The 23,823-nt window shown below is 39.5% G+C and overlaps 1 protein-coding gene across 1 annotated transcript; it reads right to left on the bottom strand.

Annotated features, from left to right (window-relative positions):
• Positions 1–3,610: 3,610 nt before the first annotated feature.
• LOC121327621 (EF-hand domain-containing family member C2-like) lies at positions 3,611–23,389 on the bottom strand. The gene is made up of 15 exons (XM_041271734.1): positions 23,134–23,389; positions 22,183–22,371; positions 21,034–21,184; positions 19,970–20,193; positions 18,139–18,390; positions 17,170–17,277; positions 15,967–16,105; positions 15,019–15,184; positions 14,353–14,495; positions 11,811–12,007; positions 9,074–9,207; positions 8,126–8,323; positions 7,388–7,480; positions 6,949–7,051; positions 3,611–3,809 (listed from the first exon to the last, which is right to left on the bottom strand). The coding sequence occupies exons 1-15, from the start codon at positions 23,173–23,175 to the stop codon at positions 3,714–3,716; spliced, it is 2,235 nt and encodes a 744-aa protein (XP_041127668.1). The 5' UTR covers positions 23,176–23,389; the 3' UTR covers positions 3,611–3,713.
• Positions 23,390–23,823: the final 434 nt, after the last annotated feature.

Below are 23,823 nucleotides of genomic sequence, written 5' to 3'. Positions count from 1 at the left end.
AGTAAGAGATTCAGGGTTGATAACAGGGGTCTGGTTACACTACTCGGAACCTGCATATGACGTCTGCTTGCGTTTTTAAACCCCGCTAGTGACAAATAATTGAATAGCACCCTCATTCAGGATTGTTAAAGTATGTTTTCATTTTGGGTAAAGTCTGGAGAATCCCCCTTGTGATCTTTCTGCGTGGCTGGAGAGCATGATGTAGTTCTTCCATATACAGGGATGATGTGTTGCAATAGAAGGGCCTTTGGTTTATGGTATGTTGACCTAAACTGGAGCCGTTTCAACTGCGACTGTGGCTGCCTGTAATTGTGCATGATTTAGCACTGCACCCCTGACTTAAAAACAGACAGTATACATTTGGCTTATAGGATATTGTTGCTGGTCCTTTGAAATTCGTATTAACGAGAATTGACTGTCCTCCTGTGTCATAACTTGTCAATGAGGCACCATGATCTATTTTGTGTGAACTGCCTAGGCAATTAAGTATGCCAAGTTAATAATAATAATAATAATAATAATAATAATAATTAAATACAAAAATAATTTAGTTTCAATTTAAAATAATCTTTTATTTGCATTGTACACCAATGTATACAATGCAGCAGCATGACTTATTTTGTCTTACTGGTAGCCTGCAGACTAAAGTGAAAAGAAATTTTGCTAGGTATTCATTTGATTTTACTACTGTATACTGTATAGGTGTACTGTATAGAGTTATATTTTTTTCATAATGTAATGTGTAGCCTACCCAAAACACATTAGTGTTATTTCAGTGCAATACGTTAGACATTTAAAATACACTGAGCACTATAAATGTATCTGTGTGTGATTTTATTGTATTTTTTTATTGTATTTATAACTTGACACCTCCTTATGTCATACAAACCAGTTTAGTGAGGGGCTACTGTATGATTATGAAAAGCTTTTAGATAGAAACACATCTTTTATTTGGGAGTGAAGGTGGGGCCTCACTATATAATCTGATGGGATTAAACCACCTTTCATTATTTATTTAAAAAAAAACATTCCGTATTTTATACATTCATATTTATTTAAAAAAAAATGTCCGCTGACTCTAATATAATGTATACTTTGCGAATTGTTGCAACAGAAATGCAAATCATATGGCCACCAACAAAATGTAACAAAAAAAAAAAAAAAAAACACAGACACAGTGGTACACAAATAATACTAAAAACCATTCTGTAATAAAGTGCTGTGTACTATCTTTGTAGAAGGATAGTGCACAGTGCTTTCTTATGGAATTTCTTGGTTCTTTTTCAGTCCTGCTTCTTTCTGACTCTCCTTAGCTTTTTCTCTCCAATTTTCTCTTTTTTTTTTTTATTCCAGCAGCAGCCTGTTCTGCTCAGCAGCAAATTCATTTCAGCAGCAGCCCAATCCTCTCAGCAGCAGTCCGTTCCTCTCAGCAACCTGTTCCTCTCAGCAGCAGCCCGTTCTTCTCAGCAGGCTGTTCCTCTCAGCAGCAGCCCATTCTTCTCAATGGCAGCCTGTTCCTCTCAGCAGCAGCCTGTTCCTCTCAGCAGTAGCCCGTTCCTCTCAGCAGTAGCCTGTTCTGCTCAGCAGCAGCCTGTTCCTCTCAGCAGCAGCCTGCTCCTATCAGCAGCAGCCTGTTCCTCTCAGCAGGAACCTGTTCCTGTCAGCAACCCGTTTGTCAGCAGCAGCAGCCCGTTTCCTCTCAGCACCAGCTCCAGCAGCAGCAGCAGCCCACAACTTATTCCCACACCCAGGCCATGTCTCCTGGTGCACCAGCCACCAATCCCAAGCATGCATGGTTTCTTGATTGTTGCAACATTTTGTCCCGATTCACCTGGGTGTGTACTGTGGCTCTTTGAGTAATGCTGATTGCTAATATGGCTCCTGAACCACCGAGTTCAGAGTACCACTGCTCTAGAGAGCAACAGCAGTTACTTTGGGTTTGTTGCAGTTGAGACACATTTAATACGCAGCTGGGGACTATCTTGAGCTCCTTAGTTTGTTGCAATTTGTATTAACTTGCTTACTAGTTTAGTATTGTCCTCCATACTAACCACATAATCATTCCCAGTTAGTATGCTCCTTTCAGTTTGTTGCAATTGGCACTGAATGAAGAAGTCTTTAAATGCCTCATACTGTATATTTTTTCCCCTATTTGGTCAAAGAAGCTTGCCAGTAAAGGATTGCTTGATATGGCCAGCCTTCAGTTCTAATACTTCAATTATAGTACGGTTATAGTATAGTTATAGAGCCTTCAGTGATAGCACGGTCACAAACGGGATTTGCACTACTGAAGTCTCGTAAATATAATGTATGACTTCCGGACATGTTTCCATGCAAAAAAGGAGGACAGAGTTTGTTTGCCCCTCCCGAGTCAGCACAGTGGTGGTAGCTGTGGTCTGAGCCTAAAAATAATTGGACATTACTAAGTTGGGGAGAAAACAATAAAAAAATTGGTGACCACTAAATTAAAAAAAACAATAATAATAATAATACATAAATAGTGACTGTGGAGAGAGTGACGATGTTCCAAGCTGCATGGAAACCCAGCCACTGATTGCAGGATCTTCATGCTCCAGCTTGTCAAAAGCTGGCATATCATAAGCATTTAGCTAAAATCTGAATAAATTAATGAATGTGTTTTATTTTAAAAGATGTTAGTCAATCCTCTACAAAGCTTATTATCTGTAGATAACTAACCTTGCATTAAGTTACCCCCATCACAGGCAACTATCTGTCAGTTAAACACCATGTCTGCCTGTAACAGGGAGATTTGTTACGTGTGTGATCCGTCACTGAGCACAGAGCATTGGGTTTTGACACATCGCACAGGTGCACAGAATTAATACAACACAAGTGCTGCCACTAGGGTACCCGCAATGGTAGACTAGTGTCAGATTTAACAAAAAATACAAAACAAAGCTAAAAACAAAGGCGCCAGTGCCTCTAAAAGGAATGTCCCGCTCCAGAAACCTACTACTCTACGCAAACCCTCTCTACACTGTTTGTGATCCATACCCCCTAAACTGACCTACTTATGGACTCCCAGTCCTGGCATCCACACAGCGACTCCAGCCTCTTCAAACGGTCTCAGCTGGGCAATGCCTTCATGAGTACCTTATTGGAGTGGAAGGTTTTCATGTAATAGTTCTCTCCATGGAGCAGACACTCTCCTCCTCGATTGCAATACAGCAAACTTTCGCTCTGTGTCCGCCTGTGTGGCTATGGCCTCGCAGTTGTTGTGGTGCAGACGCTTTTTGAACTCTGCGCAGCCTCCCCGGGCACCTCCCCCCAGCCAATCCAGATCTCCTGATCAGCTCAGTGCCGGACGAGCCTACCTGCTCGTCCCAGCTGCACACATCCACGCAAGAACCAGTGACAGGGCTCTCCCTTTCACACTGCCATTAACAGAAAAAACTGTCCAATTACTTCCTTGTAATCAGGAATAAGCAGCAACATAGTCGAGAGAAATTTTATTTACACAGATCGGCACAGTAATTTGACCAGTGACATCTACATAAAATGTGTGCTGATGGACAAGAAAAAAAAGGACAGCAAAAAAGATTTGGATTAAATTTATGATTTTTATTCTATTAAAAAAAAAGCACAAAAAAAAAAAAAAAAACATAACAAACTTGATAACATATCCAGCTGTTGAATTGTTGTGTGCGTGTGTTTCACAGATGGGACAGAAATAGAATACTTAATATCTCACTTTAATCTTGTTTGCTAAAGACATCCTCTACTAAGATCATGTAGTTGATATTTTTCACAGCTGGAGCAGTGGCTTCTCCGTTCCAGTCACTGTCAGTCTGAAAATAAGCATCAGAACATCCATGAAACAAACAGGACAAGCAAACGTCTTCTTATACCAGTATCCTGAGGAATCCCTGGTAAAACCATAGCTAAGTTTAGTAACGAATAGGAAAAGTACAGTGACAATGAAGCACAGGAAAACATGGTAAATCATAAATAACTACATTACACACATACACAAAATAATCGTTAAAAACATACAGGATCTTATTTCTGGTAGTTTCTAAAGCACTGATACATCTTCCCTTGAGCCTTTAAGCATCTACAGACTGTAATTTACACAACCTACGATTTGTTTTTATGGTCTATGATTGCTGGCGGGTAGCCACCTTTGGTGTTGGCCTATCATGTTGCTGTGGTGCTACACAGCAATACATTTGACTGTCCTCCCTTAAACACTTTTGATTCTTGCTAAAATGCTTAATATTTAAAATCACCTAAAATAAATAGAATAATATATATATATATATATATATATATATATATATATATATATATATATATATATATATATACACACACACACACACCCACACACACCACACATATATATATATATATATATATATATATATATATATATATATATCTCTGATTATATATATCAGTTTTAAGTTTTGCATATTTTCTGGTTTCTTAATAAAATGAGAAATCTTGTATGTCTTGCTGCTGTGAGATATTATAATGCAAGGAGTATACACATGGATACACTGATAAGTATTAAAGATGCACGGCTGCACCTTAGCTGAGGTTGCAGGTGTTGCAGGTGAGGCTTTGTAATCTAAATGCATTGTGTAGGCTGCAGCTGACACTGAGCCTTCCTGCTTCACAGAAGGCCATGCATGAGTGCAAACCTGCAACAGTGGAGGCCCTGGCGAAACAGTGCCTCCCACAGCACAGCCTGCCAAGGGCTAAGATTTACACAGCACTTTGAAAGTGGAGTGTGATGAGTCAAAGGGGTTTCGGTCTGCAATTCAGCCTCCCAACAGTAGAAGGCATCAAACCAACTCGGAACTTCCCTTACCAAGGTCTTGTGACCATGACAAAAGTCATCTTTTTGAGGGGCGGCACCTTGGTGAGGGGCGGAAGTACGAGTATGTAAATTCCAGCCACTGGAGTCAAGTGAAATTAAGGATACCTGTCAGTTTAGGATTGGTGATCCACTGACTACCGGGGCGGGGTTTGCATACTAAAGGGTACGTGCTACTGTGTTCGGGGTTGGTCCTGAGGAATAGAGGCGGGGGAAAAAAGGCTGGAGGGAAGTACGTGGGAGTTTGGACTGCGTCACAAACGGAGGCCTTACTAACTTGGCTCTTTTCTGTTTTTATTCCTTTTTGTTTTATTTTTGGATTTAAGCAGAGCGCGAAGAGGACTAAGAGGCTTCCGTTCCTTTATTTTTGATTACTCCAGCACTCCCTCCCTCACATCCTTCTTTATTATTTTTCTTTTTTTTTCCGTGTAATATTAAATAAAATTTTAATTTTTACACGTAAATCACTGTCTGGAAAATCCATTTTTACTCACACGCCTCACATGGAGTTAAATGGATGTGCTGACCAATTGCGCATCCATTAGCTTGCTGTAAATCTGACAGTTTGATAGAATACATAGCAAGAGAGAAATGCATTCAACTGTGCAATCTTGTTTGGACTAAACTGAAGTGGTGTGGAAACCTGGTAAAAGTTAACTACAAGTAATTTATCATATTTCTTTTAATTTCTTATTCCAGTATACTTTGCATTACTTTTACAATGGGATACTTCTGTACAGTTTTGTAAGGGCTTTATTGGTGTTGTCCCTTTTGGGGGGAGGGGGTTGTGTGTGGAGCTTTACAGAACATAAAACTGGGGCATAGTTGTTTAATACTTTAAAAGATACAAGACAAGACTGAATGGTAGATATGTTGGGTTTATGTCAATGATCTAAACAGTGGTAAAGAGTTCTTATGATAATAAGGATGTTAATAAATCACGCCTGGATGGGAAATATCACTATAGGTAGAAGTGAATAGACTGAGGCTGAAAGACGGGTTTACATGCTATGAGTGTTGATATAACCCAGCCCATACTCAGGTTTACATGCTATGAGTGTTGATATAACCCAGCCCATACTCAGGTTTACATGCTATGAGTGTTGATATAACCCAGACCACACTCAGGTTTACATGCTATGAGTGTTGATATAACCCAGACCGCACTCAGGTTTACATGCTATGAGTGTTGATATAACCCAGACCATACTCAGGTTTACATGCTATGAGTGTAGATATAACCCAGACCATACTCAGATGCTTACAGTCCCATAACTCTTATTATATACTGCTTTGTTGTTAATATATTGTACAGGTAAACATCCAGCAATATTATTTTTGCTATTCGTAACCAACCTGTATTTAGTCAGTCCATTGTGATAGTCATTGAAAAGAAGGTAAAGGTTGATGAAGAGAATGCTGTTAAGGGGGTGACTCTTTCTGAGTTTGCAGTTGAACTGAATTCTGAGAGGTGCCTCAGGTACGCTTTTTTAAAGCAGGTGAAGTCAATCACACCAATGTTGAGAATAAAGCCCGGTGAAACCTTGATATCGTATGGGTGATGTCATGATGCTGTTGTTCATCCACTAGAACTCTGTAGATCACTTTTAACTAGCTGTGTGATTTGTGTTTACTTTGCAGCACAGTGTGTGGCTGAAAATCAGTTACTCAGAACAGAAAACAAACTGGAAAACAGTCAGTGTTAGATTTAAAAGATTAAAAAATATAATAATAGTAAAACAAAGCATTGGAGGAGGGTGTTCTTCCACACCAGAAAATAGTACAACTGTAAACTGTTTTTATTCTCTTCGTGGTCTTGGGATGTGTGAGCTACTGGCCACTGACTATTAGACCTGCAAACTACCCCAAAGTGAAAGGATAGTGGATCCATAATGCTTAAACACTCCAGAGTGCTGAATTTAGAAGTACTTCAGGTTTCTTTAAGGCTAGTGCACTAGCAAATTGTGCTACCAAGCAGCCATTCGCCTGCATTATTGCAATGTATAGAAAAGGAGCACCTTGAAATGTATAGCAACAAGTGAAAGAATGTGCAGTATCAGGTTATTATTATCTATAATTATGCAGTATATATATATTATGTTTACCTGGATAAGTGCTCCTGGTTGAGGATATGGTAAAGGATGATCTTTCCAGTCTATTGCCGACAGGAATGCATTGTAATCCAGCTCTTCTTGGTCATTTTGAAACCTAGATATTAAAGAAAGTTTACACCTCAGTTATGTGTAACTGGTTTGGGTTTTTGTTTATTAAACTAAGTAAATATAGTGAAATTTTACAATGTTTTTATGAAGCAAAATGATTGTAAGTTAAGAATACATTAGCTAGATGTGCCACTGCAGTTGTTCTGTGCAGTTTAAGTAGTGCATACATGATAATAAAGAAAGGTTTATGTTATCCTATGTCAAAAAAGTTCTTCATCAAATTGCATTTCACAAATCAGTCCGACACACCAAATCTCAGCTGCTAGCAGAGGAAGTCGGACACAGGTTTAAAAATGTTCCCTGTTTATTATTTCAGACTTACCTTGCCATGATTTCTCTCAGCAGATCATCAGCCACAGGCAGCTTGAAAGCTTTGCAAATCGTCCTGCTCTCCTGAACAGGCAGGAATCCGCTCCTACGCAAACGTGTGAAAAAGAAAAAAGTTTTACTTAATGAAAAAAACAACAACATCTAGCAAATATTAAAGCAGATGGCATTACAATTATGGGAAGAAAAAAAGTAGCATAGATTTATAAGACTGGTAAACAAGATGAAGAGGAACTGACATTTCACAGCAACCGGTCATCAGCATTTAGTTTATTCTGATCCTGTCTAATTTCATGATAACTGAGATTTGAACAGAATGTTTATCCCAATGAAAGAAAGCTAGCTGACCAGATTCTGAACTGAACATCAAAATTAACAAAGTACAAAGTTAGTCTGTAATCTCTTTGGAACACTAGCTCTTAATTTTAATGGTAATCAGCCTGAGCTAACCTGAGGGCCACATGTGCGGCCCTGAGAGGCCCTTGAGGACGTCAATATCCACTTATGACTTATGAGTTTGGTTATAAGAAGCTGAATTCTTGATAACAAGACCATCTGTTTTATGTTTACTTATCTATATGCAGTTGCTCTGAACTGATTATACTGCTTATAATGTAGGGGCCATAAGCTGACCCTTGAGGGCTGCATGCAGACCTCAGGTTGCGCACCTCTGGGTTGAGTTAAGTTTGAAACAGCAAAAGAGAGATAAAAAGAATTATGCACAAGGCAATACTTTTTCCGGTCGTTGTGCACAAAGAAGTTAGACAGTTCTAAGAAGCTTTCGAATGTTTTTTTCCTCAGCTGCTCCTGTGCCACAGACACCAGTAGGTCGGTGGCTGTCTCATGCTGCTCCTGGATGCTGTAGTGTCGGCCCACAGTCATGATCTCATGTTCAGAGAGCTGACCCTCTGCCAACTCAGTCAGGAGATTCCTGGTGATCAGAAACACTGGTTATACACAACATGAGGAACAACAATACAATACAATATTCGTTCTTACAGAGCTTTTCATGACAAACTACATTCGCTTTAACGGTATGCCCCTAGCGAACAAAATACTCTACTTTAAGTTATGAATAGGGATACACATATATAGTGCCTGTAATGTGACACAACAAAACATCACTCATTTAAATTTTGCTTTCTCAAGGGTGACATTTTTTACCGTTGCTCACAGCAGGTTAATGCAAATTACATTACTAAAAAATTTTTTTGCATTTAATAATGAGAAAGAGCAAACAAATGTATATATTATATATAATACATTTTCACACTGCGACAAATGTATGTAATGCTCCTAGAATCCATAGGCTATTTGCTTTTGTTATTGATATTCATAACATATATACCGGTGGCTGTAATATCAACTGTTTTTGCTTGCAGCTTTGAATAAGGACAAACAATTGCATTTAAGTATGATAATTCCTCAAGAAAGGATAATTAGTATACACTCCATCCATTTAAGTGTTCAAATAGCTTGTTATTACTAAGCTAACATATCTCAACTAATCACCTGAGCAAGCCTCATAAGCCTTAACTGTTATTTACCTAAAATCTTGATACTCGCTATATAAATATTAATTCATTAAAACAAATCCAATAAAAAAACACAGTTTTCTGAGAATTGTGCCCTATACATTTATAGCAAGTTTGTTTTTATACAGTAGCTCTCAATTTCATACCTGAATGGAGTATATTCAATAACTCCAGTGTTTGTTGGATCGTTCATCACAAAGGACTTTTTAATCTCCTTCAGTTTGGTGTCACAGATTTCTTTCATCTTGCTGATGATGGTGCTAATGTTAGCCATGGGGAACTAGGTTAAACAAGGGAATACCATTGCTGTCAGGAAAGTTATTTCTGTACAGTGTTAAACATATCATTTCGATCAACCCACTGTCTTCTATGCAGAGTGGTAACCTGTCATTCTTGTCAAGTCCCAAGTCCCAACAGCCAAGTCCCAAGTCAAGTCTCAGGTCACAACGGTCATCTGGTAATAACTACCCTGATTGAACTTATTATTATTATTATTATTATTATTATTATTATTATTATTATTATTATTAATAATAATAATTGATTAATTAATTAATTTAGCTGACACTTTATCCAAAGCGATTTTCAGGATTACTCAAAGTAATTGTTTCCTCAAACGGTGCATCTGTACACTACAAGTAGCCTTGAAAAAATATCAACTGCCTTATTCAAAACTTTAATATCTTACCATCTCTGAAGCAAATATACAAACAAGTCTGAAATTGAAGATAAATAATTAAATAAAAAATAACAACAGAAATGCTTATTTTTACAGACAACAGTTTCAAATTTGGCTTGTTTTGAAAGCATCTAGCGGGTAAATATTGCCATTTTGGCTATTTTTACCGTGCATGTTTTTTTCTATTCCTTTTGATTATGAGGGCCTCATCAATGCAGGACTTCAATCACCACAATGCCCTGCATGATATACCACGGCCTCCCCCTGGGGTGTGACTTTGTTCTGGAGCTCAACATCCAGTAAAATGACAAATCACACAAATGCCTGCACTTGCATTCAGCAAATCCGGCTGAAGAAAATGGTCAACCCGCCTACTTCTTTCCTCAGGACTGGTTAATACGAGGACTCTTATAAGATGATTGACACTCGTATCCATTTGACTGGAGTTCTTCTTTAATTGTAAAAATTGTACAGGTTTTTGACTGTTTTTGTCTAGTTTAAAAAACACAACCTGGCTACTTTATGGCTGGTTACTTCGAAAATTTGGCTGGATGTTGCAAAAAAAAATCTGGCAGCGTTGATAGGGACTAGGCAAACACACATACATGAGCACGCCGCACGAGAGGGAGCGGGAGAGTGAGAGCGAGAGGACGAGCAGCGCGAGAGTGCATCACGAGAGGGAGCGGGAGAGAGAGAGGACGAGCAGCGCGAGAGGGAGCGGGAGAGCGAGAGCGCGAGAGGACGAGCAGCGCGAGAGTGCAGCACGAGAGGGAGCGGGAGAGCGAGAGGACGAGCAGCGCGAGAGGGAGCGGGAGAGAGCGAGAGGACGAGAGCGAGAGAGAGCAGCGCGAGAGGGAGCGGGAGAGCGAGAGCGCGAGAGGACGAGCAGCGCGAGAGGGAGCGGGAGAGCGAGAGAGCGAGGAGAGAGCGAGAGGACGAGCAGCGCGAGAGGGAGCGGGAGAGCGAGAGAGCGAGAGGACGAGCAGCGCGAGCGTGCAGCACGAGAGGGAGCGGGAGAGCGAGAGAGCGAGAGGACGAGCAGCGCGAGCGTGCAGCACGAGAGGGAGCGGGAGAGCGAGAGAGCGAGAGCGAGCAGCACGAGAGTGCAGCACAAGAGGGAGCGGGAGAGCGAGAGAGCGAGAGGACGAGCAGCGCGAGAGTGCAGCGCGAGAGGACGAGCAGCGCGAGCGTGCAGCACGAGAGGGAGCGGGAGAGCGAGAGAGCGAGAGGACGAGCAGCGCGAGCGTGCAGCACAAGAGGGAGCGGGAGAGCGAGAGAGCGAGAGGACGAGCAGCGCGAGCGTGCAGCACAAGAGGGAGCGAGAGGACGAGCAGCGTGACAGGGAGAGCGAGAGGACGAGCAGTGCGAGAGTGCAGCATGAGAGGGAGCGGGAGAGCGAGAGAGCGAGAGGACGAGCATGCGCGAGAGTGCAGCACGAGAGGGAGCGGGAAAGCGAGAGGAAGAGCAGCGCGAGAGTGCAGCACGAGAGGGAGCGGGAGAGCGAGAGAGCGAGAGGACGAGCAGCGCGAGAGTGCAGCACGAGAGGGAGCGGGAGAGAGAGAGGAGGACGAGCAGCGCGAGAGTGCAGCACGAGAGGGAGCGGGAGAGAGCAAGAGGACGAGCAGCGCGAGAGTGCAGCACGAGAGGGAGCGGGAGAGCGAGAGGACGAGCAGCGCGAGAGTGCAGCACGAGAGGGAGCGGGAGAGAGAGAGCGAGAGGACGAGCAGCACGAGAGTGCAACACGAGCCGTAACACGGGTGTAGCGTTTGACTTTTTAATGTTGACAAGTCATTTTCATCAAGCCCCAAGTCAAGTCTCAAATCAAGCAGTCCTAGTCCCAAGTCAAGCCTCGAGTCAATTTGTTCAAGTCTCAAGTCCCAAAAAAAGCGAGTTAAGTCGGACTCGAGTCCGAGTCACCAACTTGAGTCAACAACTCTGCTTCTATGTGAATTAATATGTATAAGCAGCCGGTGCGTTCTTTTCTTTTCCAACAGGTTCCCTAAATAGAATCGGTGATGACAACCTATTAGATGTGATTTTTCTCTCACATCCAGTAACATGAGAGGCAAAGTCTCAAGTGGGATTAAAAACATTTCTAATAGCCTATCATCGCCTAGCCTCTTTATAACACTCAAACAGAAATGCATCATCAATATACATGGAAAACAAAAGTGGTAAGCCCTGTGATCCCTGGCTGGACTCGCCTCATCTGCGTGCTTCTCCATGTAGTTGAAGGTGTACTCGTCAGTGTTCACCAGCTGGAAGCTGTACCCATTGAAAGACAGCTTGGCTCCCACAAACAGGTCCTGCGTCTTGAAGTACTCTGACGGCTCGCTCTTGAACAGCTCTTGATCTGGCTTCTTTATCCGCCCTCTTTCCAAAAACTTGCCTCCGATTACCCCTGCGAGAGACAATCAGTAACTCAGTTTCTACAAGTGTTGAGAGATCCAGCATTGATTACATGTTTTCATACTCACTGCCGCTGAGTGAATATTTGTCTCCATTTCTCATGATGTTGACAGTGAGCAACTCATACTCATTTGTCAGTTACATTGACAACACCAGAAATGTAAACAATAAAACACACCTAGGTGTTCACTAGTAACAATACATACTGCTGGATGCACTGTAATACACAACCACCCTAGAATCATGGGGTCAGGAATCATGTTCAACCAATCAGAGTGTTGTGCTTACCAAAGCCATTTTGTAGTGTTACATAATGTTTTGTTTCTACTGAGACAAGCCAAACTACACAAAGGTTGGTGTGACAGGGTACACCCTGTCCCTGTGTTTATTTGTATTATGTTTGTATTGTTGGTGTTATTGTTACTGCTTGGGTGAATTGTGTGTATTATTAGTGTAGGTGTGTGGCAGCACGGCAGGGTGTGTGTATATGTAGGGAATATTGAGTGGCAGAGAGGGAGTTGAAATCCTCCCTGCAAACACACACAGGTGTGTAAAATAGGTGTTCATGAGCGGTATTTGAGATTCAGTGTGGAGAAGTAATGCTGTTGAAGCTGACAGTTTTTGTGTGCTGTGCTGTGCTGAGAAGAATATATGTTGTGTAGCACAGCATGGAGGGGGTTAAATATACTCCCTGTTTAAAAAAAAAGTGTGTTTATTGCATTGTTATTTGTTAATTTTGTTAATTAAACAATAATTAAATTATCACCTGCACCTGGCTGTTATTGTAAATTAGAGCCAAGTGCAGGGTATTTAAAGAAAGCAGTCAGTCTCTTCAGGGTGGCTGATGAAGGAAGAATTGTACGGAGAATGGTATTCAAAAGGTAATCACGCTTTGCAAACCTTGTACCGCAAAGTGTTTGATTGTGTATTGTTTTTGTGTTTTATAGCAAATTATCAGCTTAGCTGTCCTATCAGCCAGTTAGGAACCTACTGTATGTGTAGTAAGTACTTGTAAGAGCTAGGCTTTTGTTTGTTATTCTATGTTTCTCTGTATTAAATGCACAGAATCGATAAACTTCAAGTTCCTGTGTCTGTCAATTATTAAAGTGGCAACGAACGACCGTGAGTGACGGCGCATGTTCCAGTATATAATTATTGTGGGTGTTTAGGGGAGTTTTGAAGCTGGATATTGTGTATGTGTGAAACAGGTGTCTCAGTCTAAATCCCCGGAGTTTAGAAATACAGTGCAGCGTTGCATATCCAACCATCACATAACCGCCCTGATCAATTAACTGCCTTGCTAAATAAATAAATATTAAAAGTATGCTATGAGAGTGCTGGCATTGGCAGCAGATGCAGCTTCAATGATACAAACAGAAAGAAAGCATTATACCAAACAGCCTTTTCGTGCATTCCCCTTTAAGAGGCGTGCTGTGTGCGTGTGTCAGTCAGCTGTGTGTATCAGTGACGTTTCAATACACCAGTCAAGAAAGCTTTTTTCCTTTTTTTTTGTGCAATGTGTTTATATGATGGAGTGCATGCTTGTAGATATTGGCAGCGTGTTGCTGTAGCTTTTAAATGCATTTGAATTAAACAAAGCATGCTTCATAAACGCAATGCTTACCAGCCGTTTGTTTAAAGTAGCTGAAGCAATATTCAAACTGAGCTGCTTATCGGCTGTTGGCAACATCAAGAAAGAGCGCAAAGTACCGTGACAGAGTTATTAAGAAAGCAGAACCAGAGAGGCAGGGACTTCTAGAGTTAAAGAAGCCATCAGTTGCAGGTTACTGTACATTTACCGTTTGGTATTTTTTTTAAGCTTTGCGTGGAAATGGCTTATAGCAAACAGTACAGCAACACTGTATTTGTAGCCTAATTAATCTTGTTTACATTTGCTTACTTTTTTAAAGCAAAACATTTCCCAATGTTTAAAGCAGTTTGCGTGTTGTTTTTGTTCACTAACCTATTTATGGATGTGTAAATGCTTTTTCTATAAATGTTTGCCAATCAGACTTATATCCGCCTATAACAGAGTCCACATAGGGTCAGATATGCGACATTGTACTGTATATATTCTGTTTTGTTTAACCTGTTTGTTTGGCCCTTATGCCTATTTTATAATTGTTTTGTGTCTTGTTTACTGTTCTTGTTTTATTATTTATTTATTAAAAAGCACGTGTAAACCTGCAACTCTCAAGTCTGAGTATCTTCCTGGTTACGAACAGTTTGCCAGTGACGTCATCCTGTCACAGTTGGTTATTTGATAAAATTAATACAGAATAACGAACCACAAAAATGTTGTATAAAGGCATTTGAGAATCTAGAGCAACAGATTACCTGAGTTTCTCTGTGGAGGCTCAAACACAGCAATGGTGTCATCACAAAGGAAGTAGGAGATGATAAACTGCCGCTCGCTGTCAACAGGACTGTCGGTAATCATTGTTGCAACGAAGCGCAGCACATTGCTGTCTAGTCCATGTCTGGAAATTAAATACGAAATTAGCAATTTACCCGTGCCCTATAAAACCGAATCATTTTACTGATATTGAACATTAATTGTAACAAAGTAAATCTGAAGCAATTGAACTGCCTTTAGGGAAATGGAGAACATGGAACAAAATACATTTTAATATGAAAAATTAAGCTAAACAGTTATATTTAGCACAATACTGTATGTTAGTTATTATTACCGGAAGTGATTGACTAACGTTTTGTTACAATGTAATTAACATGCTGTTCATTTTTTTAAAAGCAGGCTATGCAATTACAATAAACATGTTGACAAAATATACCTAACTGTTCTGTACAGTACTGCAAAGTTATTTGGAAAAGAAAAAAGTTTAACTAATTAGAAAGTTGCTGTTTTATTATTCTTGATTCTTTAAAAAATGTCATTTATTCATTTCATATTTACTACACCTGACTTCATGGAAAGAGGCCTTTTAGTCAATTGAGTTTGATGCAGGTCTGCCATTTGCACCCTTTTTAAAAGTGTTTCTCTACCTGTCTTTCTCCATCATCTTCCTGAAGTCTTTCTGAGGTGGTTTCGGCATCAGCCCTAGGCATGAGCACAGCGAGTCCTCCTCCGATCCAAAACCATTGTATGGAGGAACTTTCTTTTCCAGTCTAGGGCCTGAAGAGGCTCTGTATCTCACTGGAGTAAAGTCCTCTGAGGGAAAAGGAGAGGGAAATGTTATAGACCGTAGATCTGCAGTATTCAACCATTTAGCTCTGGAATATATATAGTATGTTGTGTGTGTTACCCTTGTAACAGGAAATTGTCTGTTTCCAATACCTCTGCCTTTTAAAACAACTGTAGCTATCATTTTTAATCTGAACAAAACCAGCTGCGGTATCGGCTTTGCAGGAAATAATGACGTGTTGTGTTGTTGCAAGTCAAAAACTGTCAAATGCCGATTCAACTGTGTACTGCACATCGTCCCATGGTTGCCCCATTCTTAGATACAAGTTATATTATACATTAAGTGCCACACAAATACCACTTTTGATCCATTTTAGAACTAGCTTCTTGCAACAATGGCTATGGCTCTACCAAATATTACCAGTCTGTCATTATCATCCTCTTACTGCCATCTAGTGGTCATGAAGGTTGTAGCAATTAAGCAGATCATTCCTGAATTATATCGGATGTTTCTCTTCTACATTTCGGCTGGAAATCAAGGGAGGAGGACAGCAGCTACCGATGGACAATAAGGCTCCATTCCAGCAGTCAGGATATGAAAACTAAACAGCAACCTGCTTTCACATTTTAAAATATATAGGTTGCTACTACAGCATGGTCCAGTCTTGTTAATTAAAGTTGGTCCCTAACTTCACTTTTGTTGTTTTGAACTTCTTTAGACAATGAAATACTACATTCATATTTCACAAAGCACAATCCAACAATTTACTTTTTCCCATCACTGTAAATTATATTGAAGAAACACTCACCTAGTCCATATTTTGTGCGGTAGTATTCCTTGGTGAAGCCGTCGCAGTCACAGATTATCACTTTCCTCCCCCACACATTTATCACAGCCCCTATGGCCAGGTCACAATCCTTGTAGAACTCTTGTTGCACAGCTCCAGTCTAACACATTGGGGCAATGGGTTCATTAAACAGCATTTATTTTGTGGTGTGATACTATTTTAGGAAATGTTAATAAGATTAAAGGAAAGATTAAAAGTTAGCAAATGTAGAAAAATGTATTGCATTGGTAGGAGAATCTGTATGCAATTTTTTAATGAGATAACTGACTCCCAAGTAGCCCAAAAGGTTAACAATTTACTAGGAATGGAAAGTGAGGGTGGAACATTTATTGGTCACTAACCCAATTTCGGCCCCCTGTTTATGATTTTGTGACTGACCAGTTGGACAGGAACAGGTTTTTGTATCTGCTCATTGAGTAGACTGGCCTGTGCAGCTAAGCAGCGAAACAAGAGGAACAAGCTCCACGGAAGGAAGGTGGAGTAGTTTTGCCTAAATCTCTTCAAAAATAGGCAAGAGACTTGGAAGACGTCCCACAAAGACAGTGGCGCAACAGAAGATTTCCATTAACCAACAATGCAGAATGACTGGGTAGGATATGTGTGCTTCGTTTTACTTTATATATATATATATCCATCTATATATATCTATATCTATATCTATATCTATCTATCTATCTATCTATATATATATATATATATATATATATATATATATATATATATAATGTATATATATATGCAATATTGACTAGTAGTAACTGACAAGACATTATTACCATTGCAGAAAAACAGTCATTCTGCATTAGTAGGAAATGGACATTTGTTTTTTAAATCCTTCATCTATTTTTGAAGAGGGTCAGTTAGATTTTATGAAACATTGCTTAAGCCACAGTGACTTTTTTACTGTACTGACAGGAGACTGGCTGGTATAGTGAAGGCATTGGGAAGCACTTTATATGTGAAAGTATGACAAATTTCTTATGAAATATTATATGATGTTCATGGTATGGTCAACTGCAGTTATATATATATTATTTTTTTTATTTTTTTTTCCTGATATGCCTTCTTGAGGTTGCCTAACCTAGCTGTTTCATTTATGACAACCTGACTAAAATCGATTAAAGGCAGTAGATGATTAATGCATGCTTAATGGTTTTCACCAACCTTAAGGCTATCCACAATGTAGCGCCCCCCGTGTCCCATGGGACCAAACACATTGAGAACAGTGCGATCTGTTATTTCACCAGGCTGATGTTTAGGAGCTGGTGCATGCTGTGACAAAAAAAAAAAAAAAAACATTTGATATTTTTAAAATCTTTAATTCACACTTTCAGAAAGAGCTAGCTCACTGCCGTTGCTGGATAGCAAGGTAACTTTGCAGCCTGGAGCTACTGCAGCCCTGTCAATCCCTATATTCAGTGTTCAGTGTGGAGTAAAGCAAAGCTTGTCCAGGCAGAAAGAGAGAGCATTAACCATGATAAAGAAAAGCATCACCCCATACCCAACCATGGAAAAGCCTCGCCCCATACCCAACCATGGAAAAGCCTCGCCCCATACCCAACCATGGAAAAGCCTCGCCCCATACCCAACCATGGAAAAGCATCACCTCATACCCAACCATGAAAAAGCATCACCTCATACCCAACCATGGAAAAGCATCACCCCATACCCGACCATGGAAAAGCATCACCCCATACCCAACCAAGGAAAAGCATCATCCCATACCCAACCATGGAAAAGCATCACCTCATACCCAACCATGAAAAAGCATCACCTTATACCCAACCATGGAAAAGCATCACCCCATACCCGACCATGGAAAAGCATCACTCCATACCCAACCATGGAAAAGCATCACCTCATACCCAACCATGGAAAAGCATCACCTCATACCCAACCATGGAAAAGGTGGCGGTGACTGTTTTATTTAAAAAATTTTATTACACAGTAACCACCACCTGGCTTCCAATATGGCAGTTTTTTCATAGACTTTCAACAATACATGTGCAGTTAGTTAGTTATTTGGTTTACGATTTGTAAAAGTCTGTGATGTGTTTATGTGTATTGTTTTTGTATTATTATTATTTTAAATATATTGCTTTGTGTTACCGGTAGTTAAAACATGGTCCTCACCTTAGGCAGTTTGTTTCTTTGGAGGAACATGGGTGCCGCGTCCCTGCCTGAGTTGGCCTGCACCACCTCTCGAATCTCGATGGTGTCGTCCGCCAGGAAGTAGTGCAGCGTGAGCTCCCGAGGGTCCCCGAACATTGCGTCCGAGTCATCCCAGAAACAGAAGAATCGCAGGACGTGGCGGTCGTGATCCAGGAACTGCTTCAGCTTATCTAAGCGCTCAAAGGGCCGCAGCGGCTTCATGCTCTCTTGCATCTACAAAACAAAATAAAAAACCTTTGTATGTGATACCTTCACCTGTTTATTCAGCAACATACTACTGAGCAGATGTGGTCATATTCCCCTTTGACTGAACTCCTCCTGTACTTATGTATGTAGTGTATTTGCTTGAAATAGTGCCTGGGCGCTTATTTTCTCAATCTACTCTTTAACTGACTGGGTGGTTATTTGGATAAGGGTGTCTATTAGAGAGTAGCTCCTAATTGTCCACTGTGAAATCGATGCAACACAATATACTGAATATATTCAAAGGATCCCACAGCAGCCCAGGGTACACAACCGGGGTACAGTATTTGTCAGATAATTCACTCAATATTTTAGTGGTTAAATCATGATCTCCACATTGTATTAAGTTAAATGTTTGGTCCAGTGGCTCAGACAAGCCTAAGGCACAGGTTTTAAATTAACTAATGCACACCACAGGCAAAGCAAATGATGCAAAATCTTAATCTATTCTTCACATTTATTGCAGATGTTGGTTGATGAAAGTAGATAATATAGATTTATTTTTTAATTAAAAATATAACCTTCTTATTGTATATTGAGTTTGAGCTGTATGTTGTGTATTTATGTAGTATAACAAACATATCCCTTTGAAATTAATACTTATTGCATTATAACTTATTCATCATAAAGTAGCCCTGTAATATTTCAACAATGGTTTCTAGACTAAAAATGTTTCGGTAAATCTTAACACAATTTGCATGAAAGCTACCCAACTGAAGACAAGAGAGGCAACTCGATCCTTCCCATTTAGATAAGTCCATTATTTAAATCGATCCCCCCCAGCTCCTGACGAGCTCATCCCATAACATTTCAATGGGGTTAAGGTCAGGTGGCTAGGGAGGCCAGCACCACAAACATTTTGTTGTTCTTTATGATTTAAGTAATTGAGGTTTAGTCTGGCTGTGTTTAGGATCATTATCATGTTCGGTCACCTTCCTGACGGCATTGCATGACATTGAAGAATGTAATGTGCTTTCTATTTTTACTACAAAACGTCTTTATTCTCTCCTTGCTGGTCCCCCTGCTTTGGCTATCTGCCCCCTACAGCTCATTCAAAATTCTGCAGCTCATTTTGTTTTCTCCCAGCCTCGCTACTCTTATGCGACCCCTCCACTGGCTACCTATCTCTGGTCATATTGAATTCAAGACCTTTGTTCTTGCCTACTGCTCTCTTCATCACACTGCCCCTTCCTATCTCCAATCCCTTCTCACCCTCTCTGCTGGATAAAGGCATCTGCCAAATAATAATAATAATAATAATAATAATAATAATAAATAATAATAATAATAATAATAATAAAACTCAGACCTTCATGTTACCACCTCCATGTTTTACTGTTGGCACTACACAACATCCTGACAATCTCTCTCCTGTTTTAAACTGTTAGAGAGTCAGAGTGTTATATATATATATATATATATATATATATATATATCTATAGATATATATATATATATATATATTACGTGTATATATAATAATAAATGACTGTTTTGTTTTTTTTTCATCACATAATTGTGCCCTGTGTATTGTGTGTGTGGGTCTAACCTGGTTGCGGACGGTGCTGTAGGGGTCCTTGGGGGTGGCGCTGGGGGAGTTCAGTCGCACCCCCAGTTTCCTCAGGAAGTTCCTGGTGAACACATCACAGTCTGTGATAGTGAAGGTCCGGGAGTAGAACACCATCTCCTGGTTGATGTTGAAGTGCTCCAGTGTGTAACACTCGTCATCATATGGCGGTGGGAGGGGAATGCGGTGACGCCGAATAAAAGTACCTAGTGAAAGTCAGGCATCGGTATAAAACATACTACAATACACAACATCCATCTACAGATACTTTGATGTGCAAGCATCTTTACTGATGTGTGCACGATGCTTTACTACTGCAGTGAACAGCCCCTGCACCACATAGCACCTGTTGGCTCAACTTGGGTACTAAAGTGTTTTCTTACATGTCAGAAATGACTTTCTACTTTCCTAATTGACAGCTAATGTATTCTCTGGCCCGAGTAATGGGAGCCCCTTAGGACCTTAGTAGTTATCAGGAATACTTAAATAAACTAAATTAATTCAGTACTTAACAGGGTGAAGCCACTGTCGTGCTTTAAAATGGGGAGTTGGGTATTTATGCTCAAATACTGTAGTGAAAAGCAATATACAGGATGTGTTCTTTTAAAGTAATTGAAGTCTTTTGGTCAGCATGTGTCATTTTTCTCAAACATAAGGCTGTAGTAGCACACCTTCAAGGCAAGGTCATGGTATGTCTGGCCAGCAAATGCTTCCATGGTGAACTTTCTAGTTGGCCTGGATGATATAACTTATAGATTAGCAATGCTACCCGCAGCATGAATTGATCAGCTATGAATCAACCGCCTTGAACATATGCTTCAGCTTCTATTCATATGACCTGTAAAGTATTTACAAGCTTTACGATCTCAGCTGAGGCACGGAAGCTTCCCTTGTGCATACAGACACATCCAAGAAGTGTATAGTAACAAATAACTATGCGCTTATCATTTTAGAAAAAGAAGCACTAACATGCAGTACTTTATACCCTTTGTCTATACATCCAAAAAAAAAAGTTTTTAATGTATTGGTTTATTTTGGATTATTACCTTGCGGAATCCCACTGTTCTTTATTTCTGGTTCCACAACTTGTATAGTGTCATCCTCGAGGTAGAAGTAAATTTTGCACCTTCTAATTCTGAACTGCTCCTCCCTCTTTTCGTGCACAGATTCTTGGAAGTAGGCATCAAAGCACAACACCTATTGAAGACAGGGTTTTAAAGCGTTCTCACACGTTCTTCTATTTAACCAACACAGCAAACACTGAGGTCATTGCACCATGTTTCTATGGTTGGTTTGCAATGACATCACTGCTTGGTCTCATTTAATGACATGTATGAAATAAGATACAAATGCAGTAACATCATTGCTTGGTATAACTGCAACTTACTTTTTTTATATTCATGGAGTCTGTCATGATTGAGCAGCAAGCAGTTAATATCTTGATACTCACTGCCAAGGGCTCATTCAGTGTAGACTTTTTGGTATAAAGTTCTGAGAAGAAAGGAAGCTAAACTCGACTGCAAAATTTTCTTCCTAACTAGACACAAGAAACAAAACTTAACACCAAAAGGACCCATCATCTACAACCCTTTGAGCACTACATTCACATCACTGTTTCCTTGCATTAGAAATGTAGTGATTCAAAATGTTTTTTTTTTGTTGTTTTTTTGCTAAAGTACTGAAACATCAATCTTTCTTTCCTACTTTCACCTGAAGAACAGACCTTTGAGGTCTTGAAAGCTTGTGATTAATTATTGTTTAGTTAGTCCAATAAAAGTTACCACATCTCTTTCTCTTTGTCTATCATCTCTGGACTGATATGGTACCACTTCATCTTTTTACCAGTACAAATTCTACTGCCCCAATAAGACTGCTGCTGGTAGTTTAGCAGCAGGGCTGCAGAAAGATAAATACTTATATTTTATTGGATTTAAGTATAGGGAAAGGGAAATACTAGCAGTTATATTAAGAATTAGTTTGATGCAGCTTTTGGCAGAAATCAGTCTTTCAACAAATAGAACCCAACAAGTATAATTGATCATCTCAAGATAACACACAGCAAAATCTGATATGTTATATAACACATACTCTATTGTGTGTGTGTGTGTTTTTTTTTTTTTTTTTGATTAACAGCTGCATACATATTAATTTCAATTGTTTGTTTTTAAAGATGCATCCTTTAGATTGAATCATACTTGTTTGTCGAAGGCAACCCAGGATGGTGCATCGCTGCCCTCTCCTTTAGGGAACACTGTGTATTTGGGGCGCTTCTTCTGTCCCAGTAGCGGCTCTCCTCCAATGCCCGGCTTCTCTTCACCCACCATCTTCGGGATGCCGTTGGAATAATCGAAATGCTGGGACTTGTTAAATTTCTCCTTTCCAAGCTGGAGTGAATACAATTAAATTGTGTTGCAAAGGCCATACTGAGCCCTATTCTGTTTTATTCAAAATTAAACTAAACACCATGTTGCTGTAATCACTTTTTGTGTTAAGTGTTCTAAAACATACCAGTTTGCTTTTTACTATAGTACATTGCAAAGATAAACAAAGATTTAATTGTTTATACAAGATATCAGTCTTTAGTTACATGGGTTATTTACAATAACTGTGGTAATAACACAATAAAACGTGTGGTCTTCATAGTCTAAAAACGTTTGTCAATTTGGTTGTACAAAAACTCTTTTTGTATTGATAGATATTCTGTGGTGTTTTGTTGTTATGGATAACATATGGTTGAATTCTGTGCTTTTTTCCCCCCAAAACGGTTCTAATTCTTTTCGCTTGTAATAAATAAAACGTTATTGTTTTATCTATTGTTATTGTTATTGTTACCAACGCGTATTCTAAGTATCCTGATTTTATATTGTCTAATCGACATATTCTCCATTATTATTTCCTAATCAAGTGCAGGCGTTTGTAGTCACAGTGCAATACATTTTGAAAGTTTCATCTTTTATTTATGAAATGCATTTTCAGATAACGATAATAGGTTAATCTACAGTGTTACCTATTATGAAATAAGCGTGGAAACTAGAAAATGTTCAATTTGTTTTTTGAACTGGAGGCATGAGCGCTTTATTTAAATAAAAAAAGACATTCACATATTCTGAGTTCAGAAAATTATATAATTTTTAATCTTTACTTACATTTCTGTTGAAGGAATTGCCAGGTAGCAGAGGTAGCGCCATGCTGGCAGAATGCAGAATCCAATATATTTGTAACTCGGTGTGTTTGCAGTCAGACTAGAACTTTCTGTATTAACTTTTCCGTTGCTATGGGGAGTGCATTGTTTGGTCCCTTGTTGCTCAGATACCGGGTACTTCATTGAACGTCACAATAGTATGCTATGTCACCTACAATGCGCTTTAACATTTATGTCTAAAATACGTTTATTTTTCAAGGACCATCATATAACCTAAATATTAAATATGTATTTTTATTATGGAATTAAACGTTACCATTGTTTGGTGTTTTTAATCATCAAGCTACATTGGTAAAAAACTAATTATCAGTCTTGTTAGCTAGCACCCGTCACCCCGTCCGATCGGGTAAAATACGATATCTTCGCCAGTTGCAGATAAAATGACGGTGCGTTTGGGAGTTCAGTTTCATGAAGTTAAGAAAAAAAAAACGAAAAAAAAACAAAAAACTAGTTTGTTCAAATATACAACAACAACAAAAACGTACAGGTGGACTAACACAAAACTGATGTTATATAAAAAACAAACAAAAAACAAAACAAAAAAAACAACACAGGACCAAACATTTTCAAAGGCCAAATTACAACAAAAATAAAGGCTGTGCCACTTTATTTGTTTTCAATACATTGACTAGCT

The sequence above is a fragment of the Polyodon spathula genome, chromosome 15 (genome assembly GCF_017654505.1).
Source record: "Polyodon spathula isolate WHYD16114869_AA chromosome 15, ASM1765450v1, whole genome shotgun sequence".
Taxonomy (NCBI): Eukaryota; Metazoa; Chordata; class Actinopteri; order Acipenseriformes; family Polyodontidae; genus Polyodon; species Polyodon spathula.
Note: the sequence above shows the minus strand (reverse complement) of the source record. Positions and strands in the feature narration are given on the sequence as shown.